The following is a 25,068-nucleotide window of genomic DNA, read 5'->3' as shown; positions in this document are numbered from 1 at the left end:
GGTGATGCTTTCGAAGTCGACTGTTTTGAAGTGCAGTCGACGTCATCATGTAAGTCTTGTTCACCTTATTGTGACTCCTTTCCAAATTGTCCAGTTCGTGTTATCATTTAGAACTTTTCTTCCAAACCTTAAAATGTGGGTAATATTGTGGGTAAGACAGACACTTGTAAATGCTCTTGAAGCATTTACAACAGGGCTGCCCAAACCTCTTCCTGGAGATCTACTGTCCTGTAGGTTTTCAGTCCAACCCTAATTTAGCATATCAGATTCAGCTAGTTAAGGTCTTGTTGAGGGTTGAACTGAAAACCCACAGGACAGTAGATCTCAAGGAAGAGGGTTGGGCAGCCCTGATTTACAAGATATATTCTTCAAGACTCAATTGGTATGTATCATTTTTTTTATTATCATTGAACATCAGTACTTGTTTAGATTGTTCATTGTTTTGACACCTAAGATTTTGGAATTAGCCCACACCTATGCATGGTCCTTGTGAGCGTGGTCAACCCCTGCTACACCACACAATAATCTAAATTGAACGTAAAACTCACTCTTCACTTCACACGGAGAGCATCAATTTACAGTGGCAGCCACTTATTCTGGATATCTACAATGATGATTATTATCAGTATCTCTAATCTCCTCTTTTCTAGATTGTGGTGAATTACAAGAAAACATAAAGAAGCTTCAACATGGAGGGGTCTTAAAGATTTTTTTAGAGCCCAGAGAAGACTGCCCTTCTCCTTAGGTTTTATTGCAAGGTCTCAAGTAAGCTAAGCAGTCTGCCCTGAACCAGCCATCTAAAGCTATCTTTAGCCCATGCAAGCAAGTGAATGGAAGAGCCCAACTTATCTTCACTGCTGTCATCAAGGCTGATGGTATTTTTAGGGGACAGCAGCAGCTGCAAAAGCATTTAACGTTCTTCCACGAACAATGACACTCGGGGTGTCTCAGGGTTGAACGCCACAGAGATTGGGGGACCGCTCTGGAGTGTAGAAAGTGCGCTGAGGGGGAAATACTCAAATTCTCTTTACTTTTCTTGGATGGGTCTGGCACAGGCCCGTCAATATGTACTAAAAGATCACTTGGAAACTGTGAAAACATAGCTCCACATTGGTTGATATTTGAGAGAAAGAACCCCAACCGGATTACAGTTGGTGTCGGGGAAAGAATCGACCAGTAAGTGACATTACTCAGCAGTTTGGAGGCGGAGAATATAGCCTCGGTGGCTTGAAGAAGAGTGCCAGTGCGGAATGTATGTTGACGGTCGCTCCTTGGGACCAAAGAGAGGTAGGTCATGTGAGGAGTACGTAGTACAGATTCACTGGGGGCAAGGGTCCTTCCAATTAAACCAGATGAGTAAACACAAAGGTTAATCTCCTCTTAAACCCCCAGGGGGAATATTGAGACCACTTTAAATGTATTGTCCTCAATCATTTTTGTGGAACAGGTGGCTAACAGGGAAATAATTACTAGCACCTGCCATTGGAGGTGATAAAGTGGATATTACGAGTTCTAACTGATAAAAAGGGTTTTCAGCATATTGACGTGCCACAGGTTCGGGAAGAGAGAAAGGGTTGAAAGAGTGACAGAATAGCGCTTATTTTAGCGGTAAACCAGACTACTAAACATTGTCATATTGGTTTCTAGTTATAAGATTTAAGATTCAGTACATGTATCACCATATACTACTCTTATTATATGTGCTTTTGACTGTGTGTGTGTTGCATGTGTGTGTGCGCACTGTGGCCCATGCAGTAAACTGGTGGACGCATGACAAACATGGCTCGGAAGCATTCTAGATTTGGCTCACCTTCCTTGAGACCCTATCCATGCATCAGAGCGGACATAAAGCAAACATACACATTGAGCTTAAAGTGAATAAAGTCATAGCCTGACTAATAGATGGCTTCAATGTCTATCAGGGCAAACCATCAACTGCTTCTACCAAAATTGAGAAGCCAAAAAGAAATACAATTGAGAGGACCAGGTTGTTCAATGTGCCATAACACTGTGAAGATAATGTATTTATGCTAGGGAATTGTTAATATCTGCATTCTATTTATTTTGGAAAATGACAGAGAAAACCAATTTCAACAATGATATTTGGAGTATGAATTCTTGAATAAGAGTGCCAACAACGGGTGTGATGAAGGCTTAGCATATTTTGACTGTAAGTTCTCTAGGGGTGTGAGCACTGTGAGTTAGATCTGCGTTTGTGTGAGCACACGGGTTCCAGGGTGTGCTTTGTGATACCTGACACAGGCTCTCTCATAGGTCTTTATTTAGGGCATACTATATTAAGCACTTTCCCATTGAAATACAGCACCAGCTGTGCTGGCTATATGTTGTGGTGGCTGCTGTTGCAATAGGACTAAAGTAAAGGCTGTTCACTTCTGAATGGCTAACTTGCGCTTCTGTATCACACACCCCCCTGTAATTCAATTAACACTAATAGTAATGCCACCTAATCACCCAAAACACATCATGGATACTAAATGGTGCAATGTTTTAATGATAAGTATTTTTTACACACATTTTAGTGCTATAAGCTGTTATGTAGTCTCCATGCAGTACCCTGAGACAATATATTCTATTCTGAACTAGAGTAGTTGTCCAAGTTCTTACGCTGTATTGCCCTTTTAGTAACATTTTACGTAAAAAACTAAAATTGATTAAATAAATAAAAATCCTCAGCAATCTACACACAATACCCCATAATGACAAAGTGAAAACAGTTTTTTAGAAATGTTTGCAAATGTATTTACATAAGTATTCAGCCCCTTTGCTATGAGACTCAAAATTGAGCTCAGGTACATCCTGTTTCCATTGATCATCCTTGATGTTTCTACAACTTCATTGGAGTCCACCTGTGGTAAAATCAATTGATTGGAGATCACTTGGAAAGGCACACACCAGTCTATATAAGGTCCCACAGTTGACAGTACATGTCAAAACAAAAACCAAGCCATGACGTCGAAGGAATTGTCCGTAGAGCTCCGAGACAGGATTGTGTCGAGGCACAGATCTTGGGAAGGGTACCAAAAAATGTCTGCAGCATTGAAGGTCCCCAAGAACACAGTGGCCTCCATCATTTTTAAATGGAAGACGTTTGGAACCACCAAGACTCTTCCTAGAGCTGGCCGCCCGGCTAAACTGAGCAATCGTGGGAGAAGGACCTTGCTCAGGGAGGTGACCAAGAACCTAATGGTCACTCTGACAGAGCTCTAGAGATCCTCTGTAAAGATGGAAGAACCTTCCAGAAGGACAACCATCTCTACAGTACTCCACCAATCAGGAATTTACGGTTGAGTGGCCAGATGGAAGCCACTCCTCAGTAAAAGGCACATGATAGCCCACTTGGAGTTTGCCAAAAGCAACCTAAAGACTCTCAGAGCATGAGAAACAAGATTATCTGGTCTGATGAAACCAAGATTGAACTCTTTGGCCTGAATGTCAAGCGTCACGTCTGGAGGAAACCTGGCATCATCCCTACGGTGAAGCATGGTGGTGGCAGCATCATGCTGTGGGGATGTTTTTCAGCGGCAGGGACTGGGAGACTAGTCAGGATCGAGGCAAAGATGAGCGGAGCAAAGTACAGAGAGTTCCTTGATGAAAACCTGCTCCAGAGCGCTCAGTACCTCAGATTGGAGCGAAGGTTCACCTTCCAACAGGACAACAACCCTAAGCACACAGCCAAGCCAGCATAGGAGTGGCTTCAGGACAAGTCTCTGAATGTCCTTGAGTGGCCCAGCCAGAGCCCAGACTTGAACCCGATCTAACATCTCTGGAGAGACCTGAAAATAGCTGTGCAGCAACCGGTTTTTCCTTTGTCATTATGAAGTGTTGTGTGTAGATTGATTATGGAAAAAAACAATTTAATCAATTTTAGAATAAGGCTGTAATGTAACAAAATTTGGAAAAAGTGAAGGGGTCTGAATACTTTCCGAATGCACTGCATGTTCCTTTATTACCTGTAATAACACTGAGCCATTATACTTTCTTATAATTTTATTGTCTTACTATGTAATGTATAATCATGTAGTTGTATAGTCACAATCATATAGGAAGTAAGACATAAGTAGTTCATATGCTTATGACACATCTTACAATGCATTTTTACTGCAGTATTATGGCAAATAGCTACCATACTGTCCTTTCTGTCATATTTTGTCACCCACTGAAATGCCATAATACAGATAATTGATCCTACAACGCCTGTGAGCAGCTAAATGTTTACATATGCATAATTATCAGTGGTCTAGTGGTCTAAGCCCCTGCCTCTGGAACATGTATATACTGCTGCAGCACAGGTTTGAATTAGGCCAACTACTATTTCAGCAACTCTCTCTTCTAAATTTCTTCTCTATTCAATAAACAATATATATATATATATATATATATATATATATATATATATATATATATGAGGAATGGGTCTGCCCCACTCCTTATAAATGCATAATTATCAGAATAGTTCAATGTTCCTGATTTAGCCTTCATATTTGAATAAATTCCAAGGCGCGCTTAACATTTTTGAAAATCAAAATTACTTTATTAACATGGGCATACCCAGAGAATGAATCAAAACACATTTGAAGAGTCTATACATTTTTTATATGAAACAATTCCTTGTTATTTCTTTGTTCATTCCAGCTCCATTCCATCTTCAAAAGCAAATGATCAGATTGCAGCAACACACTTAGACACAGGATGTAGGGGTGCTGAAGTTGCTGCAGCCCCCCTGAAATATTTGAATAAAAACAAATCTTAATAAATAAAATCATTCTCAAAAAAGTGCACTGGTCGTGTATTAGCGGACCGATATAGCTGTCTGTAACGCGGGCAAAAACATATTTCTGCAGGTATGTCAACACATTGTCTGCCAGGTATTGCACAATGTATCTTTCTGTTTGTTTTATTTTAGAACCTTGTACAGTTCAGAAGTGGGCAGCCCGACTCCTGTGAGGGAGCAACTGCATGCTGGTGGCCTGCCTATGGTGAGGTGAGGCTGGCAAACTAGCAGAGATGGATGTGTTTGGTGGTGCCCCACGTTTCCTGGCCTACCCTCGCCCCGTAGTAGTGCAGAGTGGCACTGACGCCGTCCTGAAGTGTCAGATCGGCGGGGACCCCAGGCCAGCGGTCATCTGGGAGCGAAACAACGAACAGATCCACCCAGAGGGTCGCTACCGTTTCTTCGAGGATGGAAATGTCTACAATCTCATAATTTCATCGGTGACCACAGAGGATAGCGGCCAGTACACATGCAAGGCCAAGAACAGCATCGGGGAAACATATGCCGCGGCGACCCTGAAGGTGGAGGGCGAGGCCCAAGAGATGGAGCTCCGGGAGGAGAACAAGCCTCGTTTCCTGATCAAGCCCCTCTCCACCCGGGTGGGCCGCGGCGAAGACGCCGTCTTCTCCTGTAAGCTGTGGGGAAACCCGCGGCCAGAGGTGGTCTGGGAAAAGGACGGGAGAAAACTCAACGAGATCTTTGAGAGTACACATTTCAATGTGGGCTACCAGGACGGGGGATGGTTCCAGCTTAAAATCTTCAAGACTCGTGCACCCGACGGTGGAGTGTACACATGCAAGGCCAGAAATGAGTTTGGAGAGGGGTTGGCTGGAGCCGTTTTGCTCGTCGATGCAGGCCCGGGTCACGAGGAAGAGGGAAACCGCAACGGTTACACAAACGGCCACTGGAAAGGCCATCAAGGCAAACAGAGGAGTGGTAGGCAGCTGACCACACGGCTCAAAGACGACCCAGTGACCCACCAAGCCAAGCAAGTGAAAATGTTTGCCGTGACAGAGGGCAAGCATGCCAAATTCCGCTGCTTTGTGACTGGGAAGCCCAAACCAGAAATAATATGGAGGAAAGACGGCAGGCTGATCATGTCCGGAAGACGGTACCTGTTATATGAAGACAGGGAGGGTTACTTCACACTTAAAGTGCTGTATTGTAAGCAACAGGACAACGGGGTTTATGTTTGCGCTGCATCCAACACTGCAGGACAAACCCTCAGTGCTGTACATCTCTCTGTGAAAGGTAAGTCAAACTGGTATTTGTCCATTGCTACAGAGTTGGCTGTTAACATACTTCAGTAGAGAACTAGAATGACTTTGATTGAACAATATAACATGTATAAAAACATAACTCCATCCAGGTGTGTACATCTCCCCTTGACTTAATACCATATATATGCCTTTTAACAGGTAATCAGCATTGCTAAATGAATACGCTAACAAGTCAATTAGCTGCATATGGCCTGTGTAATCAGTAGCCAAATGATTTGGCTCCTGCAAAGCAATTCAATCCCTAATCCACCAGAGGATTAATGATACATCTTAATTATCTGAAATTTGAACAGAGATATTTCAAAGTACCTGACCTGGCCAAGCTCATCGACATGAAGTGGATTCCAACCGGTCCAATGTCTGCAAAGTCACTTAGGTTTTTAAAGGTCTTCCATGTGATCGAAGTCTCTAGAGGTGGGATCATGTTTCGCACATGGCGCAGAGAAAAGCACTGGTGGCAACATTGTATTGGAGCTAGGGCAGGCTAGAAAGCAACATTGTGTTAGAGCTATGGCAGGCTAGAAAGTATATGTTTACACAATGCTATCCTGGTAATGCAGATGGGAGTTTAAATAGGTGAATTTGTTAAGAGTCTTTCCTCAATTATTGGATCATCAAGCTCTTTGTGGGTTGGATAAGTATATAGTCAGCTAAATACACACATAATTCAAAGAGCAGTTCGCATTCTTTCGTTTATAACTGGTACTGTCTGATGGTGTCAGTTACAAACAGTTTATTGCCAATCCAACGCCCCAATGTGTTAATGGTCTTTCCACAGCAACTGAATGAAGCCACTTGTCTCATATGATTCTTCTTAACTTGTTTGCTATATTGGTATTTACTATGAAATATATTTCAATTTACAGATTATAACATAATTCTAGACCAAGGACACAGATCAAGTGCAGTTGCCAGCTATTTTTGGAATTTCACATGGACAGTATTTACACGAACAGTAGTGAGTGTTGTCTGAATTGAACAGGAGTTATTCCTAGTGTAAACCAGCACTGTATAAAGTAACATCTTTACCATGTTTTAAAACTGCAATTCAAAGATTTAAACCAATAGAATAAATACAAATGAACATAATTTTCCACTGGCTATAGTCAAGACGGTTTTGGGGTAACATGTCTAAAACACCACATTATTGTGCAATAAAGTGATTTATCAAAAAATAACTAGTCTGACAAAGTCAGTAGACTTTGTTCTGTGTCAGAGCTACCTCTTTACAATGTTATACTGCTGTATTAGCTTTGAGGCCAGACATCTCTGATAAAAGGAACATATGAGTAATTTTTTTATTTTACCATGTCCTTCGAATGAGTCCTACGTAACCCATTTAATGGTATCCCTCCGTCTCCTTAATGTCAGAGCCGCCTGTGCGGTTTAAGCAGCCCCTCATTGATCTGGAGGTGTGGGAACGGGACCTGGCTGTTCTGGAGTGTGAGGTTCCTGAGGACTCTGTTCCCATCACATGGTATTTGGAGGACAGGCGGCTACAGCCAGGGGCCAAATATGGGATGGAAGAGTGGGGAACAAAACGACGACTAACTATTCGTGACATCGGAGTCGACGACGATGGGATTTATCTTTGCGAGATGGCGGATGGGGGGAGGAGCATTGCTGAGGTGGCAGTTAAAGGTAAATTCTCTACATCTACTGTATTTATATATAATATACACAGTATCTGGACTGATACACACAGCTATTGATGTCCTTACAATTTACTCTGTCCCCTTGTAGGCACAATCGTGCGTAAGCTTCCACGTAAGGTGGATGTTTTGGAGGGGGAAAATGCTGCCTTCTGTGTTGAAGTGGAGGAGGAGGAAATGGACATACACTGGTACAAAGAGGGGACGGAGCTGCGTGAGACTCATCAGACCATCCTGAAGTCCTTTGGAAAAACTCACATTCTGGTTTTTGTCAACACAACACCCCAGGATTCTGGCCTTGTGACCTTCTTTGTGGGAAGATCCAAAACTTCCTCTCAGCTGAGGGTAAAAGGTACAATACTTGTGGCATCTGTTTGGGATAAAATTTTGTAGGTGGTGAATTTGTCAGACAAATGGGATAGAAATTGTGTTCCTAAGGTGGTCAAGCCTAATTCTACTGAATTAATATCCAATTTTACTAAAATGAATCTATATCCAAATATAAGAACATGGGCTAGCGTTTTTTACATTACATACTGTATATAGTATATTCTGCTTTCAGCGGCCAGGCATAGCCCACCCAGCTGCCCAGTGGGTGTGCAGATCAACACAGAGCGTGCCAACGCTGCCCTCCTCTCCTGGGTTCCAGCGCAGGACACCCGGAAGAACCCCCCATCGGGTTACGTGTTGGAGAGGCAAGAGGTGGGCACCGGCTCTCAGGAGTGGCTGCAATGCTTGACCACCGACTCGGCCACCTCAGTGGAGATTCTTGGCGACAGCGTTCCCTGCGAGGCAGATTATCGCTTTCGCATATGCAGTGTCAACAAGTATGGCAGGAGCAACAATTTGGAGTTCCCAAGGGCAGTTCACCTGGGTAAGCAGAAGCCCTCCCAACTGAAAATCTGCTACATATACCTTTCGATTGGCACATTAGCGCCAAGCTGGATTCAAGCCAAACTGCTCTAGATGGCAAAGCTTAATTTGTATTTCCATTGCTACAAGAATGTTTTTTTTACATTGCTAGCTAGCTAATGTAACACTTTAGCTAGCTAGGTATGCTAATGTAAATGGTGTAACATAATAGCCATTGCTAGACAACTAGCTAGAGCTAGTGTGATGTCTGTCAAAAGAATTCACTGCTGTAACTACTCCCATTCTGCTAGCTAGCCAAATGTTTAGCCAGCAAAACATTGGTTAGCATTATCATCTGCTAGTATAATATTAAGCTAGTATTGGCTAACTATCATTCTTACCATGCTAGCCATTCGGCAACTAGCTAATGATCCAAACCTGATCCCTAAAAGCTAGCTAGCTAGCTACTCTGAGTTCAAATGACTGAACTGTGAGAGAGTTTGAATTCTGTGCTCAGCAAACACCATTAGAACAAGTGGAGACAATCAGAAATCAAGCCAGCTTGAATGTGGAGCAGCTCTTAGCGGAAACAAAATCATAGAGATACTTAACATTATAACCCTTTTGAAACCTGCTTTGCATAAGGTGTTACCGAATTTGAGTTTGAAGTAGAATTCAGAGCGTAATTGAGGTGTACTATTGCTATGTTTTTCAGTCCCTGTGACCAGAATACAAGCCCCCCTACAGGATGCCTTGGTGCCAGAAGGCCAGGATGCCTGCTTCTCAATTGAGCTCACTGCCTCAGTTATTGGCTCATGGTTCTTGAATGGCACTCAGCTTCTGGAGGACGACCGTTACTCCATGCGGCGGTCTCGAACGCACCAATCCCTACGCATACAAGGGGTCCGAGACACAGACAATGGGGCTGAGATCACATTCATTGCCTATGGAATACGAGATTCAGCAGCACTCTATATTCAAGGTACATATTAATTACTGCCAAAAATTAAAGGTGTATGAGAAAAATGTCATTTCTTACTGTATTGTACCAATTGAATTTTGGTCAAAGTGTTAAAATTGTGATGAGAAAAATGCTCATGATTTCTCTGAAATTTGCAGCTCCTCTAGTGAAGTTCACACCACTGTCAGAGATGGATCGTAATAAATTTGTTGAACTTGGCAACCCCATTGTACTCTACTGCGAGTTGTCAGACCCCGCAGTTCCAGTACACTGGTACAAGAATGGGGTGGAGGTACACACAGTCGAGGGTCTTCATATTCAGTCAGAAGGCACAATGAGGAGAATTGTCATCCAATCGTCAGAGTTCTCCCACTCCGGAGTGTATTGCTGTGATGCCATTGATGATGTCATAAGGTTCAACGTGGAAGTTGAGGGTGAGTGGCAAGTGGTTTCTGTTGAACTAATTTCTTCTGGCAAGGTTACTAACACATTTCTTGTGACCTTCTGACCTGATAGACATCTGTTCAACAAGTATGTATTAAGTTTGATGATTGCACTTGAACATCACAAATCAAACATAAGATGAATGTAACGCACAGACATAAAAAAACATAACATCTAAACACCCATAGCTCCACCTGTGAGGTTTTCAGCACTTCCAGAAGCTGAGAGGAACAAGTCCATTGAAGCAGGCTGCCCCATTGTACTACAATGTGAGCTCTCAGATCCAACTGCCCAGGTGTACTGGTACAAGGATGGAACAAAGCTCCTACCTCAAAGTGGAATAGAAATCCAGTCAGATGGCATCACAAGGACACTAGTTGTCCAGTCAGCAGAGATATTCTACTCTGGGTCGTACAGCTGCAAGACAAAGGGTGATGCCATCAAGTTCAATGTGGACGTCAAAGGTGAAAAAGTTTTATTTTGGGCTCTACAAAAAAATAACAAGCTCCCTTTTAACAAAGCTACTAACAATGATGGTCTTGTACTGTATGTTTTCTGTCGCTCTTTTTCTTGCTGCCTATTAACAATGAGCTTTATGATCATTCCTTCTTTTATTACAATACAATGCTTAACCTGCTTGATCTTCGATTATACATTTTTTTAAACCTGCCATTTTACACTGACAAGTCATGAAATCATGATTTGTCTAATCAAACCAATAATATCATGATATCTCTAATCAAACCAACAATGTAATTATGGATTACCATTATCTAAGACTTAAACATATCTATAGTTCGGCCTGTGAGGTTCTCAGTACTTCCAGAAGCTGAGAGGAACAAGTCCATTGAAGCAGGCTGCCCCATTGTACTGAAATGTGAGCTCTCAGATCCAACTGCTCAAGTCTACTGGTACAAGGATGGAACAAAGCTCTTTTCAAACCATGAACTAGACATCCAATCAGAAGGCAACATGAGGATGTTGGTTGTTCAGTCAGCAGAACTGACTCACTCTGGCACTTACAGTTGTACCACAGTGGATGAAACCATGGAGTTCCATGTGGATATCAAAGGTGATTTGCCCTTTCTGCCTTTGCTTTACATCCTTTAACAGTCGTGTCCTTTTCCAAATGCAACTAATAATCCCTGCCTTCTGTGTTCATGAACAAATAACTTTACAGAACAGAATACTGTATATAGCCTTGCTACCTGTGCTCGATTGATTTGCAATGCTGTGGCTATCTATTTACACATACTTGATGAACACTTTACTCATTTTGTATTTTCAAATAATTTGAAGCCACATAAAAGTGTATATACTGTATGACATACATTTAAATATTTATCTCTATAATATGGTATTTCATTCATCCTCATTGCTAGCTGTGCCAGTGACCTTCTCAGCTATCTTTGATGTTGAGAAGACCAAGTCGGTTGAAGCAGGCTGCCCTTTTCAACTGCAATGTGAGGTTACAGATCCCACTGCCCAGGTCTACTGGTGCAAGGATGGGGAAAAGCTCCTCCCACAGACTGGAATGGACATCCAATCTAATGGCACCATGAGGAGGCTCATTGTCCAATCAGCAGAGGTCTTTCACTCAGGGCTGTACAACTGTGAAACTTCTGACGACACTCTCCAGTTTACTGTGGATATCAAAGGTGATTTGTGGCTTTTTGGTTCAAATCTCATACAGAGTAACCCTAGACAGTTTTGTGGAGATTAGATGCAACTAACATTGGTGGCTATTTGTGTTGTCTGTCTGTGGGGACTTACTTCTTCTTCTTAAGTTAATTGAAGCACTTGCTTTTCATCTCATTAAATAAGGAAATATTGATTTATTGTTTACTGTTTGAAGCAATAGGTTTGCCTCTTTGAAACTGGTTTGAGAGATGACAGATTAGTCAGTTGGGGAAGCTTTACTGTAAGCCCCCTCCCTCCCCCAAATTATTGTTATCTGCTGTAAATTCCACAATTATAACATGGATAATCATCTTTAGCTCCACCAGTGAAGTTCTTACCTTCACCAGAGGTTGTGAAGAGCCAGCTGCTTGAAGCAACCTGCCCCATTGAACTACCCTGTGAGATCTCAGACCCCATTGCCCAGGTGTCACGGCAGAAGGACAAAGTAGAGCTCATCTCTGACACTGGACCTTTCGAAATGGAGGGCATCAGGAGGAACCTGGTTGTCGAACCGGCACACCCCTCCAACTCTGGGGCGTATTATTGTGCGACAGCGGAAGATGTTGCCCCGTTAATTGTACAGAACCAAGGTGATTTTTGCAAATGTTTGTTTTTCTCTAGTTTCAGTTGCGACTAACTCTCTTTCTGTTGCTTTTGGATTAATTGTCTTCTTACATGTTCTGAGCTAATACTTAAAAAGCTAGATGCTTTAGTGTTGATATTGTCTCTTTACATTAGCCATTTTATAACCACTCCAAATAATTCACACTGAATTATCCCCTCAATGATTACCTATAGCTCCGCCCATGACATACTTGGTTGCCCCTGAAGTTGAGAAGAACAAGTCCATAGAAGCAGGCCTCTCAATTGTACAACAGTTTGAGATTTCAGACCCCATTGCCCAGGTCTGCTGGCACAAAGATGGAACACAGATCTACCCACATAGTGGACTTGACAGACAATCAAAGGGCAGCATAAGGACTTTGTTCATCCAACCAGATGACATGTCCTGTGGTGGGAGGTTTGACTGCCAAACAACTGGCGATACCACACAATTTAATGTGGCCATCAAAGGTGGTGCTCCACATAAACCCTTTTCTACTCCATATCAAAATCTGACAGAAGCATTTACATGGTTGAAGCTATCATCCAGCTTACTGTTTTCTCTGTGGCTTTGTTCAAACAGCAGAGCTGTCTCACCCTGGCAGTGAGAAGGGTGAGATATCTGATGAGTCTTCCCAATACACTATGGATATCAAAGGTGATATAATGCTATTTCAACATTAGCACTCTCCATTTTAACCCAGCATATACATGCCACTAACAATGGTGGTGTATTAGCTAGTGTATTCCATCCTTCAAAGCATATAAAGACAGTAGTTTAAATGTGTTTCTTTTTGTGATCCTTTCACCCCTCAATCTCATCTGATTCCCTGCTATTTTTGCTTTTAATCAAACATCTGAATGGTCTGTGAGCGGCTGAATTTCTTCATACTAATTCATGTTAATTGTTTAGTATATCATATCGTCATTCTTAACAGAGTCAAACAACAACGACGCTTGTAACAAGCAGCTTTGCCATTCCTGAAGCACATCTTATGTCTTGCTCATCATCCAATCTTCACATTCCCTTTGCTGCCCAGAATCTGTCCCTGTCGCAATGAGCCTTTATCACAATAAGTGAAAATGTATGTACGAGTGGCTAAACAGGAATGAGTGATGTAGTGAACTGAGTTCTGTGTTAGGAAATGTACTGTTAGGTCTTATTTATCTTGTCTTTAGACCAGCTCTTAATCTGGTCGCCTCTCTTAATTGTTAACCTTTGCTATCGGTTTTCTCTTAACTCATCCATGCTAACACACAATGATGTGTAGTACCTTTAGAAAAGGATTTTTAAATAAGAGAAGGCACACAGAACATCAATTGAAAACCTTTCTCTGTGTGCACCACAATGCATATAGCTACACCTGTGAGGGTCTCAGCTGACCAAGCGATTGAGAAGAACAAGTCCATTGAAGAGGTCTGCCCCGTTGAGGTTCACTGTGAGCCCTTAGACTCTACTGTCCAGATCCTCCACTACAAGGACGGTCAACATCTTCAAACATATGAAATAAATTCCATGGAGATGCCAAGACTCCAATCTGTGGAGCACTTTTCCATAGAGACACCAACTGTCCAACCAGCAGAACACTATTCAATGGATACAGCAACTCTCCATTCACCAGAGCTCTATGGCTCCATGGAAACAGCACCCTTCCAATCAGCAGAGCTATATGGCTCCATGCAGACACCAACTATCCAATCAGCAGAACTCTATGGCTCCATGCAGACACCAACTGTCCAATCAGCAGAGCTCTATGGCACCATGCATACACCAACTCACCAATCAGCAGATGTCTGTGGCTCCATGCAGACACTAACTCTCCAGTCTGCAGAGCTCTATGATTCTATGCAGACACAAACTCTTCAATCAGCAGAGCTCTATGGCTCCATACATACACCAACTCACCAATCAACAGAGGTATGTGGTTCCATGCAAACACCAACTTTCCACTCACCAGAGGTCTGTGGCTCAATACAGACACCAACTCTCCAATCAGCAGAGCTCTGCTGCTCAATGAAGACACCAACTCTCCAGTCAGCAGAGCTCTGTACCTCCATGAAGACACCAACTCTTCAATCAGCAGAGCCCTATCAATTAGGAGAATGTGACAGTCAATTGGATGACGATGACATTGCATTTAAGGTGGATGTTGAAGGTGATTAAATATGGTTAGCTTTATCAAACAAAACAAACTGACAGGCACAATGTTGGCATTGTGTAAAAATCAACTGATTGCTATAAGTAATCTTTTACACTTGACAATTGCTACATTTACTCTTGTTCAATTTAGCTCATACTAAAATAATACTGAAAATTAGTCATTGTGATACTTTGAGCTTGGGTGCTTTATAATGATTTGTCTGATTATTCTATATGTAAGATTCAAAGTCACATTCACTTGTATTCATAGGTATCTCAGTCTAACCAAAAATATCTTCCCCTTAAATTTTATACATCAACTCTAATAAAACAGTTACGTTATACTTATATGGTAAACGTGACAGAATTAGTCGTATTTGCTTATTCATTTGAGATTCTTGAGAGGTATTGGCATGACTAATCTCGGTAGTGATATTTGCTCTTAAGATACTGGAACCATTTTATTGTAATGGTGATGTGATTCTCTCTTAATACTACTTCACACACCCCCAGCACCTCCTGTGAGGATCACAACACCTTGTGAAGCTGAGAGGAACAAGTCCGTTGCAGCAGGCGGTCCCATTGTCCTGCGTTGTGAGATATCAGACCCAAATGCACATGTTTCCTGGTACAAGGACGGAACACTGCTACATGAAGAGAATGGACTAGAAATGCAATCGAAAGGTTCCATAAGGACATTGGATGTGGAATCTGCAAGGCTGTCTGATGCAGGGAGCTACAGCTGTAAGACAACAGATGATGCAATGCAGTTTCATGTGGATGTGAAAGGTAATAATTTGTTCCGCTTTTTTGGGACTGTTTAATAATTTACTAATAAAAGGATACAGTAAGTAGACCTTTAGAGATGTCTTAGGTCCAAAGCTAATGGCTAGGTTTTAGCTTATCCCTGTGGTGTGCAAGAGACCTGGAATCTGTCACTACAGTGTCATATGAAATCATCTTCCTCAATTGTCTTTACAAAGGCCTTGCTCGTGAGTGGCGCAGCTGTCTACGGCACTGCATCTCAGTGCAAGAGGCGTCACTATAGTCCCTGGTTCGAATGCAGGCTGTGATTGGGAGTCCCATAGGGCAGCGCACAATTGGCCCAGTGTCGTCTGGATTTGGCCGGGGTAGGCCGTTATTGTAAATAAGAATTTGTTCTTTACTGACTTACCTAGTTAAATAAAGGTTAAATAAAATTAAACATAAAGTAAATGGACAGATATAAACGTACGTAGAAAAGCACCATTTCAGACCTCAAATTGTAACCATGAGAGCACCACAGTGTTAAATGCATAGTTTTCCGTTTTTACCCCAATATGTTTTCTCAAATGGAGAGAAGTCCTTTGATGACTTCAGAGCAATCCACCAACGGTATGTTATAGTGCTCATGTTAGCATATTGCTACTATTGGTATCCAATTTATTTGCATTGATTCTATAGCTTTCTCTAAAAACATCCTAAAATAGCTCTTTCTTTATTCCAATTTATATCAGGATTATCACTCCAGAAGAAATAAAGTTATTTGAACAGAACTGTTTCAAACCAAGATTTTATACTTACATTCCATGCCTTCTGTACTTCAAAGGACTTTCTGTAGAGCCTGTAAGGAAACATAGCGTAGAAATATACGATAATCATTGGAACAATTTCTATTCCACAATCTTTAATTCCAAGTGAAATCTGGATCTCGCGGTATAAATTAGATTGAAGTATGTGTGATCTATTTTAAGACATTTTTTGAGAAGTTCGAACCAGTGAAAGCCAATTCAATGCTAGCATTAGCACAACATAGTAATATGCTAAGATACATTGCATGTACAAATGGTGGATTGATGTTGTCAAATAACTTCTCTTCTTTTTTTGGTGACCAACATTTTATTTGTTTTGCATTTTTTGTTGGGGGGGTATAAACAACCTCCCATCCCCGTAACCCCACATGTCTCATCGTGTCCCATCCCCCCGTGTCCCATCCTTGGTGTTACAGTCTGTGAATTAACTTAAAATGTATAAATTGATGATTCAGATTATGGGACGCCAAGGTCATATTTTTCCATATCCTGTTCGAGTTAAAGGATTGTTTAGATTCAATTAGATCTGTAGACCATACTTTCTTAATGGCCAGCACATGAACATGACCTTTCCAAAAGTTGTTTATATATTACAGAGATCAGTCCGTTCAGGAGCCCAGATCATTTATTTATAAATCCCATCATTGGTTTCCCAAGGGACTCCATAGCCAGCATAGCTGACCTAAATTGTAAATATAGAAAAAAAGAATAGCCTGGTAATGTGTGTCGTTCAAATATTGGAGTATTCTCAAACCATTACTGTCCATGATATCAGCAAGGGCACAGATTCCACATTTGGATCATTGGGGGGACGCAAAAGGCCACCCTTCAGATCGCAAGGCATTGTTGTGAAATATTGGAGAATGGGCAAGCCATTTTGATTCCCAGTTACATTGTTTTAAAATGTTGTGCCAAATAGAAATTGTGCGCACAATAATAGGACCAAAGCATAGTTTACATTGTTTAAAAGATATATCAGTGAAGACCACCTCTTCCAAGGCAATAGGAGACACCATATATCTCTCTATACTCAGCGAGGGGGGCGGAAGAATCATGTCTAAACGAATTTAGGATGGGACTAAATGCGATTTAAAGTTTGGTACAGATAGTACAACTACGTCTTTCCCTCTTTGCAAGTTTGTTAATTTTATCCGGCCCGATTACCTTGCAATATACATTTTGTAAGCGCACTATGGATTTTATCCCAATAGCCAGAAGGGGGAGACAAGGGAAGCATTGAAATACAGAAATGTTGATGTCGCAATATATTATATTTGACAATAGATATTAGTCCATCTACTGAGGATGAATTTAATTGATTTGAGCGTTCTGTTAAAGTTTCTGCCAATGATTTTATTGAAGGAAGGACATATATCTATTCTCAAATATCTAAAATGGGAAACGATTGGGATTCCATAAGTAGAGATGGAGTCCTCCATCAGGGTCTCGAGAGGCAGTCAGGCAGATTTCATTATATTTATTTTAAAACTTGACATAGAACTGAATTTGTCTATGGTCTTCAGAGATTTTGGGAGGGATTGAGATACATTGTCTAGATAAAGTGAGATGATGTGATCCATGGAATTGAGAGATGATGGTGTAATTTCTTTCAGTTGTCGAATTGCCTTGGCCAGGGGTTCCATAGACAATAAAAATAGCAGAGGTGAGATAGGATCACCTTGCCTACGACTTCTAGTTATTCTGAACGGAACAGAGCATTTATTTCCTGTTATGATTAGGGCTGAGGGATTGGCATATAGTATTTTAAATATATGAATGAAATTGGAGCCAATACCCATATGTTCCAAAACCAACCGGATATATGACATTTTAGTCTATCAAAATCTTTTTCTGCGATGAGAGATAGAACTGCCCAAGGAGCTTTAATTTCTGATGAAGCATGTAAGATATGTAATAAGCAACAGAGGTTATCTGAGGATAATAGTTTTTTAACAAACCTGCTTAGGTCCAGATGTTTTTTTCTTCAAAAACAAACATTTGTGCTGTATTTACATGCCTTCCAAATTAACCTTTGTGAATAGCTGTGTAAATAATTTCAATTAATAGTGGACCTAATTGGTTCCAACATGTTAAATAGACCTCAGGAGGAATACCAGCACAACCAGGTGATTTGCCTGTATTCATGTTATCCAATGCCCTTTTGAGTTCATGGAGAGCGATGTGGGCTCCCAGCAAGCCAGCTTCCTCAGTTGAAAGAAGAGGAGTACTTATAATTGTTTAAATTAATCAATCAATTACTCAATCAATTTATTTACAATACGAGGTGTACAATTCAATATAGTAGATAATCTTTGATGAAGTGGATAATCTTTGATATAGTGGATAATCTTTGATGAATTTTGGTTCTACATTTAAATTGGTTGATTCATTTTGGTTCTACATTTACATTTGACATTTTAGTCATTTAGCAGACGCTCTTATACAGAGTGACTTACAGTCAGTGCATTCATCTTAAGATAGCTACTGTAGGTGGGACAACCATGTATCACAGGCATAGTAAGTACACTTTTCCTCAATAAAGTAGCTATCAGCAAAGTCAGAGCTAGAAGGGAGTGGGATGGGGGAGTCAAGTGCAAGTGTTGGTTCAGGATAAAAAAAAATAGTTATTATATATTTTTTTGTTTTGATAGTAATTCACCTGATTCAGATTCAATACTTGCAATATCTGCTAATTGGAATTAATGGTTGCGTCTAATTCGATGGATGGCAAATTCTGCTGTCTATGTTACCAGTAGATTTAGTTCTGTCTTGACTTTGATAAGAGTAGTCGCTACCTGGTCTGAAAAAGTGCTAACAACTTCTCCAATTCTGAAATTTTCTTTAATTGTTTTATTCAGTTTTATTGTTTTATTCAATTGATTTATTCAGCCCAGATGTGAATGCAGTTGCATTGTTTGTAATACAACCTTTAACGAGTCCCATAAAATCTGGATCATTGAGGATCATTGACTGAATTTTTGCTAATCATTGTGATTTCATTCAATTAAGAATTTTGGAATTGACTACTATACAACTCATGAGTTGAAATTGTAATTGAATTGGACACCTTACTGGATGTAGAATTTGAGTTTGAATGACAGGAATGTAAAATGTAATTCGGTGCAATCGGAGATACTGGATATAATGACGAGTTGCCTATGTCGATGTCCTCAGAGTGGAACGGCGGGCTGTCAAGCTCCTGTCCTCTCTTTGGATTGGTGGATACATCTCGTTATTTGAATACTTTTTGAATATTCAATAAGGGGTGTTGACATTTAAGTCATGTTAATGTCATGTGCATCCCACTTATATATATCAGTACACTCATAACAACCTAATCATTACGAAACTTCTATTACATATCAAATAAGCCTTACATATCAAAATAACAATTTGTTTTTATCTTGACTCCGCCATACAAAAACTACTCACTTGCTTAATAATTAATGATCTGCTTCATGTGGACAGATTTTAGGAGGATTTAAACCCTCTCTCTTTTTACTCTTTTCCTCTCTGGTGCAATTCAAATAAATTCCACTCAGTCATATAACATTTGTTTATTGAATCTGACAGGTCCCACTTCCAGATGCCAAAGAATATAACTTTTCTCTGGAAACAATGTTCAAATACTCTTTTAACCTTAGTGTTAGAATAACCAATTATTTTTCCACCAACAATTTTATTTGTTTGGCTTATTTTTGAAGGCCTCAGTGTCAACTTGATGGTTAAAATAATGCATTCTGAATTTAGCCCAATCCTGCTTTAAATCAGATATAATTGGTGGTGGAATGTTACAACAGGTATTAAGTCTGTCATGCTTGTGACAGTGTTTTGTAGGCGTTATATCACACATTTCAGTTTTTCCTTCAGATTTCTCGATATATGAAACAAGTCAATGAATATTCAGTAGAGAATGTTGCAGATGATTTCAGGTGATAAGCCTACATTACCTGTTCAATAACCCAAATGTTCTTCATATTAAATCCTGTAGCTCCACCTCCGAAGTTTTCAGCAATTTCTGAAGCTGACAAGAAAAAGTACATCAAATCAGGCTACCCCATTGTACTGCAATGTGAGCTCTCAGATCCTACAACCAAGGTGTACTGGTACAAGAACGGAACAAAGCTCCTAACCCAAAGTGGAGTAGACATCCAATCAGATGGAACTATGAGGACTCTAGTTATCCAATCAGCAGAGCTGTCTCACTCTGGAGTGTACCGTTGCGAGACAATGGAGGATGGCCTCCAATTCACTGTGGAAGTAAAAGGTGATGTTAAAACTATCTATAAATTAAAAATCAACCAATCATGTTCTGCAGTGGTAACTAACTGATGGCTGGTGGGGTTTGGTGTTGCTTGGCAGAGTATCTAACAGAAAAGATATCACTGGTCTGTTTCCATTGTTTGTTGAGCTTATACAGTAGATACTCACACCTGAGATCTGCATGCATAACTCACAATTAATAATTAACATGAAAGTTAAGTGCACAGATCTCTAGTCTGTATACTGCCCTAACTGGTCAAAGCCAAACTTAATCATGTTACAGATAGCCTTGATGATGGGGCACTTATTTCAGCCACACAATTAGTGGATAGTCTTCTATGAAGGCTAAACAATCACATGAAAACACAACCATTACTAAGATGACAATATGTTCAAGTAATATGGTGACCGAATATGCAGATATAAATAAGGTAGTGACGACCCAATGGGCAACATTTGAGAATAATTTGTTTATACCTATTTGGCTATTGAGATTAGTGTACTAGTTCATAACTTACAATTTGGTGTAAAGGGGATATTGCAAATGCCAAACCATGCTATAAGTACCCATTAATATGAATGTGAATTATGCCCTGGTGCCTACTTACTACATCTTGACTCATCTTTTATTTAAACAATTACCTTTATCTTTTGTTTAACAAATTACTTTTATCCTCCTTCATTCTTATGAAGACACTTTGTAATTTGTTCCCTCACTTGCCTGTCTCTTGTTCTTCATGTTATTCTGTGTAAACCTTTAGCGGCTTTGAGATTGCACATTCCTTGACTCTTGCACTCTCTGCTCTTCTGTTCTTGTTTGTTCCTGCTTTGTGTCTTATCTTTGATAACTAGATGCCAGACAGAATGTTTTTCTGTCATTTGAGCCAGGTCTCAATCAGTTTGGTGTGTTTGCAGTTTCTTCCCTCATAATGAAATACATGTGTTGCATATCTTGAAAAATCTTTGAATCATTTAAAAACATGTAAGAAAATTAACATTGCGATCCCCTTTATGATCATTGACACCCATAGCTCCACCTGTGAGGTTCTCAGCACTTCCAGAAGCTGAAAGGAACAAGTTCATTGAAGATGGCTGCCCCATTGTACTACAATGTGAGGTCTCAGATCCAACTGCCCAGGTGTACTGGTACAAGGATGGAGCAAAGCTCCTATCTCAAAGTGGAATGGACATCCAGTCAGATGGCATCAAAAGGACACTACTCATCCAATCAGCTGAAATATCACATGGTGGAACATATGAGTGCTCAACAGCCGGTGATACCATCACATTTAAAGTGGAGATCAAAGGTGATTTGCAGCTATTTTTTAGCTACACAACACATAACAGGAGCTTATGCTTATATCCTCATTGGTGTAGCCACTGTTTGTTTATTGCAATATTTTCCTTAACTCTTACAGTATCTAATGTGTGCTTATATTTGATGGTCTGGGAGGACATTAACTACTACTTTCCTTCCACAACTACTTGAACTTTAGCACCGCTAGATCAATATGTGTTTTTTAATCAATGAAGTAGTCTAACGTCACGTGCACACAGGTTGCATCATTACATTGCCGTACAGTACATTTTACGTAGTCTTCTCAGTCCATGCGCCACAACATAACAAAAAGAATCGCGCTATACATTAGCAACTTTTTCGGTGGTTTATCTACTTACGTGTCTGATACCGTACCGCAAAGCAAGTTGGTAAAATCCTCTGTGTGCAGAGCTATGCACCGCAACCTTGTCCGGCAGATGACTCGAAGCAGTTGCGGATTGCCTTCCATTGAAATAAATGGACTTCCGCCAGAACACATACAGTTTGATGCAACCGGTGTGCACAAGACTTAATACAATTGTCTTGCAACTTCAAAGCCATACCATTTTCTCCCCACACATATTCATACCCTTTAGCTCCGTCACAGAAGATCATGCCACTTTCACCAATGGAGAGGAACAAGTCCGTAGAAATTGGCACTCCCATTGTACTGCAGTGTGAGCTCTCAGATCCTCTAGCCCAGGTCTGCTGGTCTAAAGATGAAATGAAACTATTTCCCAAAACTGGCCTCGATATCCAAAGTGAAGCCAATGTGAAGAGACTAGTAATTCACTCTGCGGAGCTCTCTGACTCTGGGCTCTACTGCTGTAGTCTTGCTGACGATGCCATGACATTCAAGGTGGATGTTCAAGGTGATTTTCCTCTCTATAACTCCCTTTTTAACAGCTTTTTATGGGTGTAGCACATGTTCTATATGACTTACAAAGAACCAATAGTAATATCCATTTCATTCCGTTTTTGTATTGTAACTAATAGTTGTGATACAGTATATATCTTTGTAATAATGAGTGTATCCCTGAAAAACTGGCATCTACAGTAGGTTTTAAAGGTACCCATAGCTTTTTAATTTATCATAGAACAAGAATCAGCACTTTGAAACAGGTGCATTTCGTGTTTGGTTAAATATTTTTCCTAAATGCTTTGAAAACCCCATAGCTCTTCCCGTGAGGTTTTCAGCACTTCCAGAAGTTGTGAGGAACAAGTTCATTGAAGCAGGCTGCCCCATTGTTCTACAATGTGAGCTCTCAGATCCAACTGCCCAGGTGTTCTGGTACAAGGATGGAACAAAGCTCCTCCCAGAGAATGGAGTCGACATCCAATCAGAGGGCGCTTTGAGGGCTGTGATCCTCCAATCAGCAGAGCTCAGTCACTCTGGGGTGTACAGCTGTGAGGCTTTAGATGACTGCATAGCATTCAAGGTGGATGTTGCAGGTGATCTAAGAATTTTGAGTTTGGTCAAAATCACTAACTAATATGTTGATTAATGCTTCGTAATGCGTGCAAGCTGTCAGTTTGTATTGAACATCATGTCTTCTTTTAAATTCCATCAGTCATTAGTAGGCCTAAGCGTCCTTTGGAAGAGTTAGTTATGTGATATAGACAGTAGAAAAGTGGATGCTTGATACTATTTCTAGTAGCAGATTCGATTAAGAGAAATGCTGATTTTGATTGCATGGAATTAAATTAATTAATTTAATTCAAAGGATCTGTGAGATTTACGACTAAATACTCTCGGAAAAGCAATATCTTTCCAGGTACAAATTGGACAGCTATGCTCAAAGCAGTGCATCTAATAGCTTCAGCTTTCAAGTGTCTAACCTCCTGTGATGAGTGAAGTACCCCTATCTCCTTCAAATCATCTCATGATATTTACAAAAAAGAAATTTGTTAAAGCAATAACTTCAACTCTGGTGACTCTAGACACAACAATGAATCAATTGTGCCCTCTTTTTAGTATCTAGACAACCCTTAACAAGTAGCCAGGATGGTAGCCACATAATATCATACATCTTCAGATGTACTTATTCAAATTGCTTTTGTATGTACATGTTAATGTTAGAATGATACCGCCATTGAATATATTTCTTTAAATTAATTAAAGCACCTATAGCTCCACCAGTGAGGTTCTCAGCTGCCCCAGAGGTTGAGAGGAACACGTCCATTGAAGCAGGCTGTCCTATTGTACTGCAATGTGAGCTCTCAGACCCCAGTGGACAGATCTGCTGGTACAAGGATGGAATAAAGCTCCTCCCACAATATGGAATACACATCCAATCAGAGGGCACCATGAGGACCCTGGTTATCCAATCAGCCACATTTTCAAGCTCTGGGGTGTACAGTTGTAAAACAGCAGATGATATCAGCGAATTCTATGTGGATGTGAAAGGTGACATGTAAAGCTTTTCCGTTAATGTCAAGTTCGGCGTGACTAATAAATTCATGTTGCAGATAAAAATTTCCTTTTCAGAGCACGCAATCATTGGACATTGGACATGTTCATTGAGTTTTGCTTTTAGGAGTTACTTATGCATCTACCCTTATAAACACATAACGTAGGAGCCATTTGTGTTCTTAAACTGTGCTATGGTCATCATAATAGTTTTTTCCCTTTTGTCATCTCTTGTTGCCATTCATGAGATATTTTGATACTTTTCATTAAAGGCTAAACACCTGAAGAGGCCATCGGAGGAGAAAAAAAGCATGTACCGTGATCTGCCATTTCCCCAATGACTTAATTGCACTACAGTACATCCTTGCACAGCTTTAATTAACCATTTATCTTTGCTTCAACAGTGGATGCAGACTTCCCTAGAACTATCCAGGCAATCCTCGGCAATGCTTGAAGTCAATGCATCATCGTCAATGCTTGAAGTCAATGCATGTTTAACCTGCACAAAGCAGGCCTTTTACATCTAATAAGACTTCTTTTGTTATTTCACTCCACTGAACCATTTGTATTGTTTTCTGCAGCACCTCCGGTGACGTTTGTTGATATCCCTGAGGAAGACCTCTTCAAAAGTGTTGTGGAACAAGATCGTCTTGTTATGTCCTGTGAGGTTTCCAGGGTTGATGCCATTGTCCAGTGGTACAAAGATGGGGTTGAAACGCAGTCTAGTGACAACGTTTCTGTACAAGCAGATTGCACTGTTAGGATGCTGACCATCCAGTCAGCTCAGCTGTCAGACTCTGGAACATACACATGTCGTGCCGGAGACAGAGCTTTAATGTTCAAGGTTAACATACGAGGTAATGACTTAGCAAGAACATTTCATTCTTACTTTGAATGAAGTACAACATCAAATCAAGCCTACAGAATATCATTTTTGTGAATGATTCATAATCTAGTGGCATACTGCATTCATAAGCTATGTGACAAACCGTAAAACAAGCATTTGGCAATTGTGAATTGCACTTTGAAGACTATGCTATGACTTGTGATACTGAGATGCCATGCTTGCTGTGATGTTCTCACTCACATAACTCCGTGTCAT

At 40.6% G+C, this 25,068-nt stretch overlaps 1 protein-coding gene across 6 annotated transcripts in view; it reads left to right on the top strand.

Moving 5' to 3' along the window:
- The first annotated feature begins 872 nt into the window (after positions 1–872).
- Positions 873–25,068, top strand: part of obsl1b (obscurin like cytoskeletal adaptor 1b) — a 93,979-nt gene continuing 69,783 nt past the window's right edge. Inside the window, exons 1-20 of one of the 6 annotated variants that reach the window (XM_029703574.1) lie at positions 873–1,287; positions 4,925–6,043; positions 7,444–7,713; positions 7,816–8,076; positions 8,287–8,598; positions 9,292–9,558; positions 9,696–9,971; positions 10,170–10,445; positions 10,778–11,053; positions 11,364–11,639; positions 11,979–12,251; positions 12,460–12,735; positions 12,848–12,922; positions 14,918–15,193; positions 19,967–20,242; positions 21,270–21,545; positions 22,153–22,428; positions 22,733–23,008; positions 23,679–23,963; positions 24,548–24,823. In XM_029703574.1, coding sequence (XP_029559434.1) covers positions 5,026–6,043; positions 7,444–7,713; positions 7,816–8,076; positions 8,287–8,598; positions 9,292–9,558; positions 9,696–9,971; positions 10,170–10,445; positions 10,778–11,053; positions 11,364–11,639; positions 11,979–12,251; positions 12,460–12,735; positions 12,848–12,922; positions 14,918–15,193; positions 19,967–20,242; positions 21,270–21,545; positions 22,153–22,428; positions 22,733–23,008; positions 23,679–23,963; positions 24,548–24,823 — 5,797 coding nt within the window. In that variant the 5' untranslated portion in view covers positions 873–1,287; positions 4,925–5,025. The remainder of the gene's footprint in view (positions 1,288–4,924; positions 6,044–7,443; positions 7,714–7,815; positions 8,077–8,286; positions 8,599–9,291; positions 9,559–9,695; positions 9,972–10,169; positions 10,446–10,777; positions 11,054–11,363; positions 11,640–11,978; positions 12,252–12,459; positions 12,736–12,847; positions 12,923–14,917; positions 15,194–19,966; positions 20,243–21,269; positions 21,546–22,152; positions 22,429–22,732; positions 23,009–23,678; positions 23,964–24,547; positions 24,824–25,068) is intronic. The other 5 variants (XM_029703575.1, XM_029703576.1, XM_029703578.1 and 2 more) reach the window with 5 other exon arrangements.

Source organism: Salmo trutta, chromosome 20, assembly GCF_901001165.1.
Source record: "Salmo trutta chromosome 20, fSalTru1.1, whole genome shotgun sequence".
Lineage (NCBI taxonomy): Eukaryota > Metazoa > Chordata > Actinopteri > Salmoniformes > Salmonidae > Salmo > Salmo trutta.
The sequence above is the reverse complement of the archived record's forward strand: the minus strand, read 5'-3'. Positions and strand labels throughout refer to the sequence as shown.